At 44.9% G+C, this 13,445-nt stretch overlaps 1 protein-coding gene and 1 pseudogene across 1 annotated transcript; one reads left to right on the top strand and one right to left on the bottom strand.

The window, feature by feature from the left end:
• Positions 1-4,458, top strand: LOC8060915 (putative disease resistance RPP13-like protein 3). Its single transcript, XM_002445733.1, has 3 exons — positions 1-996; positions 1,729-2,448; positions 2,554-4,458. The coding sequence occupies exons 1-3, from the start codon at positions 1-3 to the stop codon at positions 4,456-4,458; spliced, it is 3,621 nt and encodes a 1,206-aa protein (XP_002445778.1).
• Positions 4,503-13,121, bottom strand: LOC8060914 (annotated as a pseudogene).

The raw sequence follows: 13,445 nt of genomic DNA, 5'->3' as shown, positions 1-13,445 counted from the left end.
ATGGAGGCGACGGTGCTGAGTGTGGGAAAGTCGGTGCTGGATGCCACGCTGAGCTACACCAGGTCCGCTGTGGCGGAGGAGGTCGCTCTGCAGCTTCGCATCCAGAATGACCATGATTTTGTCAGGGACGAGCTGCAGATGATGCAGTCTTTCCTGATGGCCGCGGACGAGGAGCCCGAGGACGACAACAGGGTGTCCAACACCTGGTACAAGCAAGTCGGCTCCGTCGCCTACGACGTCGAGGACTGCCTCCACGATTTCTCTGTCCATCTCGACAGGTCCTCGTGCTGGCCCCTCGTCAGGAAGCTCCGCGAGCGCCGACGCATCGCCGGCAGGATGAAGGAGCTTAGGGCAAAAGTGGAAGACGTGAGCAAGAGGAACATGCGCTACCAGCTCTTCAGGGACCCTGCATCCAGGCCTGCCGCCACCGCCGCCGAGCAGCGTAGCAGGACAGAGGCTGCGATATTCGGCATCAACGAAGCAAGGCACGCCAACAAGGCAGATCTCGTGCACCTCGTCAACAATGGCAGCGAGAAGCTTGGGGTGATCGCGGTCTGGGGAACAAGTGGCGACCTTGGGCAGACGTCCGTCATCAGAGCTGCATACGATCACGCGCATGTTAGAAGCAGATTCCCATGCCGAGCATGGGTCAGGGTGACGGATCCTTTCAGCCCCAGGGAATTCGTGCAGAGCTTGGTGGATCAGTTCACTTCGGACGTGGGAGTGCACGTCCTCTTGGAGACGGAGAAAGAGTTGGCTACGGAGTTCAGTCGCTATGTAGAGGACAACCGTTACTTGATCGTGCTTAATAATGTGTCCACCATTGAGCAGTGGGATCGCATTAAAATATGCTTTCCAAACAAGATGAAAGGGAGCCGAATCATAGTCTCCACAACACAAGTCGAAGTTGCAAACTTATGTCCGGGCCAAGAAATCCAAGTATCGGAGCTCAGCCAATTATCTGCTGATCAGACTCTTTATGCATTCTATGACAAGGTAACATTTATTCCAACATATATATTACTAAATCATAAAATAACTATATACCGTAGCTCGTGTTTATTATTTGCACACATATACTTTTGTTTGAAAGATCTTTGCACATATATATACTAGATCAGTATATATTGTCAAGTGAAACCATTCCGATTGCTATATATATGTAGAATTTTCTATATGCCGTGAGTTTTTTTTTTTTGAGAGAACAGGAGGGGCAGAAAAGCCCCTACTCGATCGGTATGCCGCGAGTTCTCAACAGCCACATGAATAAAATTGATTGACCTGGAAGAATAGTAAAAATAGGGTGCTAGAATCTCCACCTGTATCTAGCTAGATCTGAATAGGTCTCCACTGCATTCAAATCCTATGAACTCGACGAATAAGGAGAAGATATAAATTCTTTATTGAATACTATACGAATTAATCTTGCATAGCCATACTAGTAGCAAGTAGCAACCAACATGATGTTGTGGCCGCCCCAAATTAAAGCGGACTTGCATAATTTAATTTCTCACAGCCAACTATACCAAATACTAGATCCTAGGAATGTAATGATCCATGTCAAGCCAGCTCCATGGGATTGTATGATCACTTTTGGTGATTGTGTCTTCCAAAGTTGATCCATTTTTTTAACTATATATATGCCTGATTAATGCTTCAGTGTTTTTTAAAGCTTTATATATATAGGCTCATATACTTACTTTAATTAAATTGTTTCCTTCTGCTCAGGATTCACAAGATACTGAGGCAGTGACTGGCTCAAACGTGGCCACAACTAGTGCTCACAACTCATTGTCCCCTACAAAAAAAAATCCATCTGAAGGTGCCGATGGAAATAATGCAGCTAGAAATAACCTTACTCGCATATATTCTTTGGAGGAGGAATCTCGGCTCATTGGCCGTGATAGAGAAAAATCGGATATAATGGAGCTAATTCTAAATCAATCAGGTCAAGAACTTCCAGTGATTTCAGTGTGGGGAATGGGTGGCCTTGGGAAAACTACTCTAGTGAAAGATTCATACCAAAGCCAAAGTCTTAGCAGCATGTTTGAGAAACGTGCTTGTGTCACAGTGATGCATCCGTTCATTCTAGGGGAGTTTCTTAAGAACCTGGTTATGCAACTTGATGTGGAATCTTCTGAAAGGAGTGTGATTCATTTTGGTGGCAGCACAAGAAAATCACTGGCAACGTTGGAAGTCGAGGATTTGATTAAAGAGCTGGCTAGGCTTTTAGAAAACAAGAGGTGCTTGATTGTTCTCGATGATTTGTCTTCTACTGCGGTGTGGGACTCGATAATTAGGAGCTTTCCCAGAATCAATAATACAAGCAGAATCATAGTTACCACAAGGGAAGAGAATGTTGCAAGGCATTGCTCATCGAGACCAGAAAATGTATACAAGCTCAATGTTTTACAATACAAGGATGCACTTGACCTGTTCACAAAGAAGGTAATGATTCGATAATATATATAATCATGATGGATTGTTCTAATTGAATTTAAGTTATATATACTTTACTAGTAGAAAAAATAAATTAAATCGTACAAATTTCAGGTATTCAAGGAGACATCAGATTTGGATAGTCATCCTGAATTGATTCATGAGGCGAAAATGATCCTTAAGAAATGCAATGGACTTCCTCTTGCAATAGTTACCATTGGTGGCTTCTTGGCAAACCAACCAAAAACAGTTTTGGAATGGAGAAAATTAAATAAGCATATTTGTGCTGAACTGGAGATGAACCCAGAGCTCGAGGTCATAAAATCCATCCTTACAAAAAGTTATGATGGTTTACCCTATCATCTCAAGTCTTGTTTCTTGTATCTATCCATATTTCCTGAAGACCACAAGGTTAGCCGGAGACGCTTGGTGCGACGTTGGATTGCAGAAGGTTACTCAAGGGAGATCCGTGACAAGACTGTGGAGGAAGTAGCTGACAGCTATCTAATGGAACTAATAGATAGGAGCATGGTACTGCCATCTCAACAATCAGACTACAGCAGAAAAGCAATTGACTCTTGTCATGTGCATGATCTCATGCGTGAAATCGGCATCTCAAAGTCGATGGAGGAAAATCTTGTTTATAGACTGGAGGGAGCAGGCAGCAGCTCAAAGTCCCAAGGCATAGTTCGCCACCTTGCCATAAGTAGTAATTGGAAGGGAGATAAGAGTGAGTTTGAGAATTTGGTGGACCTATCTCGTGTGCGGTCCGTAACAGTATTCGGAACTGTTAGGCCCTTTTACTTCTCTGAAAAGATGAGGATGCTGCGAGTGTTGGACTTGGAAGGCACGGAAGGTCTAGTTGATCATCACCTTGGACAAATCGGGGAGTTGTATCACCTCAAGTACCTCTCTCTAAGAGGATGTGGTGATATCTATTACCTGCCGGAATCATTTGGTAACTTGAGGCAGCTCGAAACACTAAACATTGCATTCACAAATGTAAGGAAGTTGCCAAAGACAATCACCAGACTTACGAAGCTGCAGTTGCTGCGTGCTGGGACTGTCGGAAACAATGAAGCTGCAGTAGGGGGTCAGCTATGCCTTTTGACCCTGTTCTCAATGGCCTGTTGTGCGGCATGGTGCGCACCTCGGCTTTTGAAGAGGAGGCTCAATTTTGATGGAGAGCCAAACAGGGACGACGTCTGCACCGTGTGCTGCTGCTCCCTGATCCCTCTCCTCGCGACACGCGAAAGCCTACGTGGTGTTCAGCTGCCAAATGGGATTCGGAAACTGAAGGCCATGCAGACAATGGGCCTTGTGAACCTTGCACATGGGAAGAAGGTTCTACGCGACATAGGGACGCTCACACAGCTCCGCAAGCTAGCAGTGACAGGTATCAGCAGGAAAAACGCTGCAGAGTTATGCTTTGCTATTTCCAGTCTCAGCAGCCTGGAATCGTTACTGCTACGGGCAGACGGCAACATAGGCTTACTTGGCTGCTTACTTTTCATGCCCACACCTCCAAGAAACCTGCAGAGCCTCAAGTTGTATGGAACGCTGGGTCCTGAGCTGCCGACATGGATCGCAGGGATCCAGAGCCTCGTGAAATTAACTCTGCGGAGCACTAGGATGTTGGACGTTGATACCACCATAGAAGCCATTGGGAGACTACCAAACCTGACCATCCTGCGACTCAGGCGGGAGTCATTCATAGGTCACGAGCTCAGTTTCACTTTCCGTGAGGGTTTGTTCCCAAGTCTGACAGTGATGGAGTTTGATCGCCCACTGAGGCTGCAATCGGTGGAGTTCCACAGAGGAGCAATGCCTAAGCTTGAATATCTGAACTTCTGCGCGTGGTACAGCGAAACACGGATTGGTCTCTTGTCGGGGCTCTCAAACCTCAGAGGCCTCAAGCATTTTACGCTTAGTGGTAGTACCTACGACGACGAATTTGTGGAGGACTTGCGTGCACAGATTGAGAGGAACCCAAATGCACCCGTGTTCAAGAGGCAATGAGTGGAGAATAGGACCGGAAGGGAAGGGGCCGGCCCAACTGTATATCAGGCAGCAGCAACAGCAACAACAACAACAACAGTCTTCTTGTTCCCTGCCTGTATGTCATCACTCATCAGTGTGTGTCGTAACTTCCATGTGTAATGTAACTTTCATTTGTGCTAGCTGCTCATAGTTCCTTTTAGATGATTGTGTGACAGTAATTGGCAATTGTCATGCCACAATTGTGTTTTCCGCATCACCAAATGGAATTAGGGTGGTTCAAGTTGATTAGCTCAGTAACTGAAGTTCCTTCTTTTTGTATTTTATTCAATTGTCCTGTGAACCTCTTAGCCACCGAACCACCAAGTGTTGGTCGACGTAGCGTGCCGGCAAGCACGTGAACCTCGGGAGAAAAATTGGTGTCTCAATTGTGTTTGATTGGCATTCTCCCGGTGCTTGATTGTTTATATTGGTGATTGGTTCATCCCCTACTCGGTGGTATATTTATCTCATCCACTCTTTTACATTCCCGCAAACTGGAGTAGCTTACTTACTTGTATAGAAACTTTAGGTAGCTTTCTAGTGTAAGTAGTAACCTAGCTCTTGTGTGCCTAGTGATTATATCAACTAGAATTGTGGGATAGGTGGCTTGCAAACACCCCTTTAGAGCTAGAGCAAAAAGCTTCGTTTTGTTATTTACTAACCTCTTGCTCTAGTGAGTTTGTAGAATTTTTAAATAGGCTATTCACCCCCCTCTAGCCATATTAGGACCTTTCAACGCGGTCACCAGCGAGCTCTCCACGTCGTTCGTCGTACGTGCTGTGTCATACATCGACTACCGGTTCATGCTCCCCTGCGCCCACGGGAACCTCCTTGAGGAGCTAAGGGAGTCGTCGTCGCTGCCGGTGGCCCCGTCCTTGTTGACCGTGACCGAAGCTAGCTTCGGCCGCCGATCTCCGCCATTCTCTTCTTCCCGGCGTTGCGCCGGCACTGCTTTGGCATGCAGCCGCCAAAGTAGAAGGTGTCGTCAATGCATAGGCGACAGAAGACGTCTCCCACGGCACGACCCACCTAGCATTGAATACTATTTTTTTCAAGCCATCAATTGTATTCTCGTAAATACTTGTATTTACAGTACAAATTTCTCGTAAAAATTCTTTAGTGCGACTAATATTGTAGTCTTCAGGAAAGATGGACAAATACAAGAAACAAGACTTGAGGTGATAAGGTAAGCCATCATAGCTTCTAATGAGGACATTTGGTATCCTACGGAGCTCCAGATTCATCTCTAGCTCAGCACTAATATGTTCATTCAATTTTCTCCACTCCATGAGATTTTTTGGTTGCTTTGCCAAGAAACCACCAATGGTGACTATTGCAAGAGGAAGTCCATTGCATTTCTTCAGAATCACTTTCACTTCTGTTAATTCAGGGTACTGCTTATCCATATATGCAACTGTCCCAAACACCTGAATTTGTTTCAATTTAGGATTTCAGCACATATAAAAATATAAAATAATTGGGACTTTATTTCAATTTATTCCTTAGTTCAGTTCTGATGGACTAGACTTTCTATTCTTGAAGATAAGCACGATATTTTGGTAAAATAAAATCAGCTTTACCATGGGACAACTTCACATGGCCACGCTTCAATTCAAAGCTAGATTTCCTGGAAGCTGACTTCCCTAAGAAGCGCATGGAGTAAAAGTGTAGCGTTTGGGAGTCTGCTTTTATAGAACTCATGCAAGCACAAGCACAGAGGACGGAGAAAAAAAGGTTGTTGGTAAATGGAACGCATGTAATTAGGAAGGCTCAAGTCCATTTAGGTCTGTTGGTTCTTGGTTATGCTTCAATTTTAATTAATCTCTCTACCAAAATCAAAGGCTTAATATTGTTATTAAGAAAAGTTCTAGGTTATTTTTCTTCTTCTTTTGTAAATGACAAAAAAGATTTACTATAAATAGATTATTGCATTGAGTAGTATATGCCTTATGTTAGTATGAGTTGTGTATCAGCACAAACTCTTGGGACTTCATTGATAAGTTGCTATGTGCATGGACACGCTAGAGGATGATGCACAAAAAAGAAATCTTTCCCACAAATAATTTTGTATGCCTAATGTGGTTCCATGTCAAATAAAGTGGGCATGATTATATTCTATCATACCTTCTCTGTGAAGAGGTCATACGCATCTTTGTACTCCAGAAGCTTGAGCTTGTATATGTTTATGTCCTTCCTCGAACAATGCTTAGCAATATTCTCTTCCCTTGTTGTTACTATGATCCTGCTCCTTGTAATTGTTGTAGGGAAATAGTTTACAATAGCATCCCATTCTGTGATGGATGACATATCATCAAGAACAATCAAATAGCTCCTTTCATCTAAAAGACTAGCCAATTTGTCACCGTCCCGTTCATTACCGCCCAGTTATGTTGCTAAGCTACTGAGGAGCTCACTATGATTGAAAGGATGCTTGATCGTGACAAACATTCTACTGAGCTCTTGGCTTTGGTAGACATGTTTGACTAAAGTTGTTTTCCCAAGAACACCCATTCCGTAGATAGAGATCACCTCAAATTCTTGACTATGTTTATCTGAAATCTTTTTGATCACTTCTAATTTTTCATTTTCTCGCCCAATGAGCTGAGATTCCTTAAAAGCAGCTAGCGCCGTTTCCATGCGAGTCAGCCTCTTTCCATCCATAAAGGTTTTACTATCAGTAGTCCTCGTAGTGTTTGAACTAGAGGCTTCCTCTATTGCATCTGCTCCATCCTGTGAACCCTAAACACAAGCTATCCAGGTTAGGTGTTGCTCTGCTTTTCACAGGGTAACGCTTAATGGTTTGTCGAAGCATAAAAAAGGTTACACTTTTTATGTAGAGAACAAAATTGTGCTTCTTCAACGGTACTCTCCCCGTCCATCAATTTAAGGTGTATTTTGATATGGGAAAAGTCTTACAAAGTAGACTTTGATCCTTATTAGTTTTACATTGTTTTATCGATTGCTACAAAATTAATATTATCTTAAACCCACCTTGAATAGAAATCTATAGATACAACTTTTATACACTAAAACACATAATTTGGCTAGTTGTTGGTCTTCTTTTATAAAATTTGTTTTCCACTACTAAAAATATGCCTTGCATTGATGGACGGAGGGAGGCTGTGATAGATATGCAACAATTAAGATAACTAAGAAGGTAGGCCGATAGATAATATAGAAAATAAGTTTCATTGTAGGTTCCAACAAAACATCATTGCGATTTAGTTAAACTGGGAAGTTGAACTAGAAAACAGTAAAGTAGACTAAGTATCTGATTTCAGGGCTTTGAATGTTACCTTCTCATAGAAAGCATAAAGAGTCTGGTCAACAGACAATTGCTTGTGCTCTAGAAGCGCAATCTCTGTCGCAACACATAAGTTTGCCACTTTGATATGCTCTGTGCACACTATGAATCGGCTCCCATTCTTGTTATTTGGGAAGCATGTTTTGATCTGATCCCACTCTTCCATAGAAGAGAGATCACAAAGCACAACCAGGTAACTCTTCTCACTCGAAACTTTCTTGAACTCATCAACCAAATCATCTTCATTCATCATCCATATCCTCCATAAATCTTGGGCCCCAGGAGTTAACTTCTGCTTTGTCTTTGTTGCTTCATCTAGGATATTAACATAGGATTGCTCAATGATATTCTTCACCAACTTTGCTTGATTGAAAGGACGCATAATCCTGATCCATGCGTGGTACTCAAACTTCTTCTTCCTCTCAAGATCATCATAGGCCATTTTTATGATGGGTGTCTCCTGAAGAACACCACTTGTTCCCCATACAGAGATCACTCTAAGGTTGTCATCCTTCATGTTGATCAATTGAAGGAGCCCCGGCTCCTCCAGATTTTTTCAAAAAAAATGAGATCAAGCTTTGCTGTTTCGTGTTGCCTCCTCACTTCCTCAGTGCTAGCCATGTTGGACTGTCCATGGAGGTGATAGCCTTTGGAGCCAGGGCCCTTGATGAGGCGGTAGTTCACATTCCTCTGGCTGACATCCTCAACCTTGGCTCGAAGCTTCTTCATCTTGTTGGCCACACGGTGGCGTTCCAGCAGCATGAGAGGGATGCGCCAGAAGTGCCACCAGGATGGCTGCCCAGACGAACAGTGCATTGTGGTGCGTAATGCGATAAAAGCAGCAAGCCCCTCGGTGGCTTGTCTTCAGGAAACTAAACTCAATGAAATCTCTTGCTTCAAAGCAAAAACTTTCCTCCCCCTAACTTGGCAACAAACTGGTTCTTTGCTCCTTCTGATGGTTCCAGAGGTGGCATTCTAACTGCTTGGGACCATCGCTTCTGGTCGGCTTCTGGCCGCATAGATCTACAATATTCGATTACCACTACTCTTTCCTCAACGATTTCCAATTGCGACTTCACTTTAACAAATGTTTATGCTCCCTCGGATCACCGCCTTTCTTTCAATTTTCTAGCTGAGCTTCGGTCTCTGCTCCCCTTGGTTTCTGGACCTTGGGTCCTCATTGGGGATTTCAACTTGATTAGATCAGCAGAAGACAAGAACAATGGGAACCTCAATTGTTCCCTAATGGATTCCTTCAACCTTGCTCTTGACCAAATCTCGGCTCTGGAGATCCCTCTCCTTGGCAGATCCTTCACTTGGTCTAACCACCAGGCTGTCCCTGTTTTAGCTCGCCTAGATAGGGCTTTTGTCAACATCGAACACACTTTGGCCTTCCCGAACACCTCTCTCGCTTCCTTGCCTAAACCCACCTCTGATCATACTCCTATTCTCCTCACTATGTCTTCCGTCATCCCAACTTCCAACATATTCCGTTTCGAGAACGCCTGGCTTCACAACCCTACCTTTCGCCCCTCTGTCTTCCCAGTGTGGCTCCAGGCTCCGTCGTGTCCCGATGCGGCAGGTAAGCTGGCTGCGTGCCTCAAGGTGACAAGAGCAGCGGCTAAGACGTGGGCTAGGCGTATCAGGGCGCCTCCACAAATAATCCCTAACTGCACTTTCATTATAGAGCTACTGGACTTCCTTGAAGAACTGCGCTTACTCTCTTCTCATGAGTCCCAGGCTAGGACCCTATGCAGGCGCAAGCTCACTCAAGCAATCAAGGAACGGGCGGCTTATTGGAAGCAAAGAAGCAAATTTAGGGCCATCAGGGAAGCAGATGAAAACACGGCTTTTCACCATGCGCAAGCAACTGTCAGGCACCGAAGCAACAAAATCTGGGTTGTTGAATGCCAAGGGCAGGAATTCACCAATCACGATGCCAAAATGCAAGCCTTGTCTGCGTTTTTCTCAGCCATCATTGGCCAAACAGGGAGCTCGGTCTGGGGCTTCTCCCCGAGTGATCTATACAGGGATCAGAACCAACCCTCATCGTCACTGACTGCTCCTTTCACGGAAGATGAGATCAAGTCAGCCTTGAGAGCAATGAATCGCAATAGTGCCCCTGGGCCAGATGGTTTTGGCCCGTCCTTCTTCGTTGCAGCTTGGGATACAGTCAAACACCAGGTGATGAATTTTGTCAATGCCTTCCACGCAAACAACGTCCAGCTAGAGCGCATCAACAGATCCTTCATGGCTTTGATCCCCAAGAAGCCAGGTGCAACCGCAGTGGAAGCCTTCCGTCCAATCTGCCTGCAAAACTGTTCTGTCAAGATAGTTGGAAAGTGTTTGACAATGAGGCTGCAGAAGGAAATCGGAAATCTAATTGATCTGAACCAGACGGGCTTCCTTCATAGCCGTTCAATCTCAGAAACCTTCGTCTTTGCGGCTGAGGTTGTACAGACTTGCTGCAGAAGAAAGACACCAACGTTAGTGCTCAAGCTGGATTTTGCTAAGGCCTTCGACACTGTCAACTGGAATGCTTTGGACAATATCCTAGAGGCAAGGGGTTTCAATGGTTTGTGGAGACAATGGATGCGGAACCTCCTGGAATCCTCCAAGTCTGCCGTAATTCTGAACGGTGTTCCTAGCCCGTGGATCAACTGCAAGCGGGGTCTTCGCCAGGGAGACCCCCTCTCACCTTACCTGTTCCTCCTAGTGGCTGATACCTTGCAGGCGCTGATCAAGAGCAAGCCCGGCTTGATTCGTCACCCAATTGCTCCCAGCCTCGGGTGCGTGACACTTCAGTACGCGGACGACACCCTGATTGTCATGAGAGGGGAACCACAGGATGTTATACATCTCAAGGAGACCCTGCAGATGTTCTCAAATGCTACGGGGCTTAACATCAACTATCACAAAAGCACCATAGTCCCTCTGAATTTAAGCTCGTCAGCTCTACAAACCTGTGTCCAACAGCTACAATGCCGTGTAGACTCATTCTCACAGAACTACTTGGGTCTTCCGCTGTCTGCCACCAAGCTGCCGGTTGCGGCATTCAATCCTTACATCGCTAGAACAGATGCTTTCTTGTCCTCCTGGCAAGCGTCCCTGCTAAACAAAATGGGACTGGTGGTTATGATCAACTCAGTGCTTGACAGTCAGCTTGTCTACGCTATGTCTGCCCTCAGTGTGCCTTCTACCACAATAGCTGAGATTGACAGAAGACGTCGAGCCTTTCTTTGGGCCGGTGAAGCAAACACCTCCTCAGCTAAATGCTTGGTGGCTTGGGAAAAGTGTTGTACCACCAAAGATCTGGGTGGGCTGGGAATCAAAGACTTCGCCACCCAGAACATCTGTCTCCTACTAAAGCTCATTCACAGGCTACACTGCTCACAAAACTCTGCTTGGGGGACTTGGGTCAGGGAGAACTCCAGTTTGGCAACTTTACAAGGAGATCTTCAGGGGGCTCACTGGGAAACCCTGCGATCGATTCTGCCCTTATATCAAGCCATCACCACGGTCCAGATTAAGGATGGAGCAGCCACTTCATTCTGGAATGATGTATGGTATCTTGACGAAGCTTTAGCTGACAAACTTCCAGCGCTTTACAGCCACTGCACAAAGAAGGACGCCTCAGTCAGAGATATGATCCTTTCCCAACTCAGTGAAGCCTTTGTTCCAAGACTCACCCCGCAAGCCTCAGTGCAATTGCAGCAGCTCCAGCAAATAGTTGCTCAAACCTCTCTGGAATCAGGTAACGACATAAGGAAATCTCTGTTTGATTGTGGAAATGGAAGATTAGACTCATCTTCGATCTACAAGCTACTTAAGGCTAAGCAAAACCCAGCTGACCCCATGTCGGATTTCATCTGGGGGAACTGCTCCCCCCCAAGAGTTCAATTCTTCATGTGGCTTGCCTCCAAGGGAAGATTGCAATGCCGTGCAAACCTCTTCAAGAAGAGAATTGTACCAACCCAATCCTGTGAAGCTTGCCAAGGGTTGGAGGAAACGACGGATCACATCCTGCTACACTGCCCTTTTGCAAGAGGGTTCTGGAATGCCTTGGGGCTCTCAATCGCTGATGGACTTTCTGTACACCAATTACAGTCCTTGCCCAGGATCCAAAATGTTCCAGTAAAGCAGTTCAGTAGCTTCATAGCTCTATGCTGCTGGGAACTTTGGAAGCGACGAAATGCTCTCATCTTCCGCAATGAAAGTCTTACGCTTCGCCAGGTGTTACACGCCTGTGCCATGGATGCAGAAGCTTGGCGTCCCAGGTTCAAGAAGAAAGAGAAGGACATCAACACGGCTTGGTGTACTTTTCTTCATTCGATTTCAAACCAGTTTACCTAGACTAGCATGTATCTACGTGTAAAGTCTCCCTTCTAAAACAATCTTTGTAATCCTTTGTGACATTGGGTCAACTTTCAATAAAACCAGGTGGGAAAATCCCTCCGTTGGTTGCTCAAAAAAAACAGCAAAATCCTGGAGGGAGTCGTCTGCATCATAGGCCACGTCACGGACCTGTTTCACCCAGGTCTTGATCACCTCGTGCTCATCTCGCTCCTCATGTGCTTCCATCAGGAAAGTCATCATCATCTCAAGCTCATGCCTAATGAAAGCTTGGTCTTGCTGGATGCCAAGATACTTATGTTTGCAAATTATATATGAATCTATTCCTGTCTTCTGTTTCGAGGTGGCAGGAGGAACAAAGCGACATCGTCCTCTATCTTATCTTGGTAGCACACTCAAAGGACAGATGCTAAAGTAATGCATTCTTTACGCAGGGTAGTAAGCTGAAAATCTCATGCTCTATTGAAGTACTAATTAACTCCTTAATTAGGAACATGTTCTTACCTTTTAGGGCACACTCCTAATCAGCAGCAAAAAAATCGTAGAAATCAAAGTATGGTAGAGACAAGTGCAAGGTGTTTGTTCCATTTTGATGACCTCAAAACTTCCTTCTCTGTACATTTTATCAGGAAGCTTGTTTTGTTTCTTTTTGTTCCACACGGCAGATAGAACAGAATCACTGCTTTCGTAGCTTTAAGCAACGTTATTACCTAGCTAAAGCTAAAGCACCATGCATCCCTGTCATCTGAAGGACTGAAGCCAAAGCAAAGGAGCTGGTCCGTGGGAGAAGGAATAAGGAGGAAGAGAGACATTTACCTTACACCTTTGCTTGTTGCAGCCAGCTCCAGGGAGGGTAATTAAGAAAACTGCATAGTCGACACCCAGCGATCTGTGGCTCCTCTGAGCATGCCACCTTTCTTGCCATCTATGAACGCACCGTGTGAACATTAGCCTGAAATGTTGCAGCTTCCGGTTCTTCCTCCATCGCTGTGTGAATCCGTACCCAAAAAAAAGTACTGAACAAAAACAAACAGATGGGTGAAGAACGGTTTTCTTCCATCCCCCTCATCGCAATAAAGGATAGAGGCCTTGTTCAGTTAGCGAAAAGAAAAGTTTTTAGATACTGTAAAAAATTTATTACTATAACAATTAGTGTCCAATCATGGACTAATTAGACTCAAAAAATTCATCTCGCGAAATACATACAAACTGTGCAATTAGTTTTTTTATTTATATTTAATGCTCTATGTATATGTCTAAACATTCGATGGGATGGAGTGAAAAGTTTTTCGGTGAAAACTAAATAGAG

Source organism: Sorghum bicolor, chromosome 7, assembly GCF_000003195.3.
Source record: "Sorghum bicolor cultivar BTx623 chromosome 7, Sorghum_bicolor_NCBIv3, whole genome shotgun sequence".
NCBI classification, from domain to species: domain Eukaryota; kingdom Viridiplantae; phylum Streptophyta; class Magnoliopsida; order Poales; family Poaceae; genus Sorghum; species Sorghum bicolor.
This window is presented reverse-complemented; position numbering and strand designations above follow the sequence as displayed.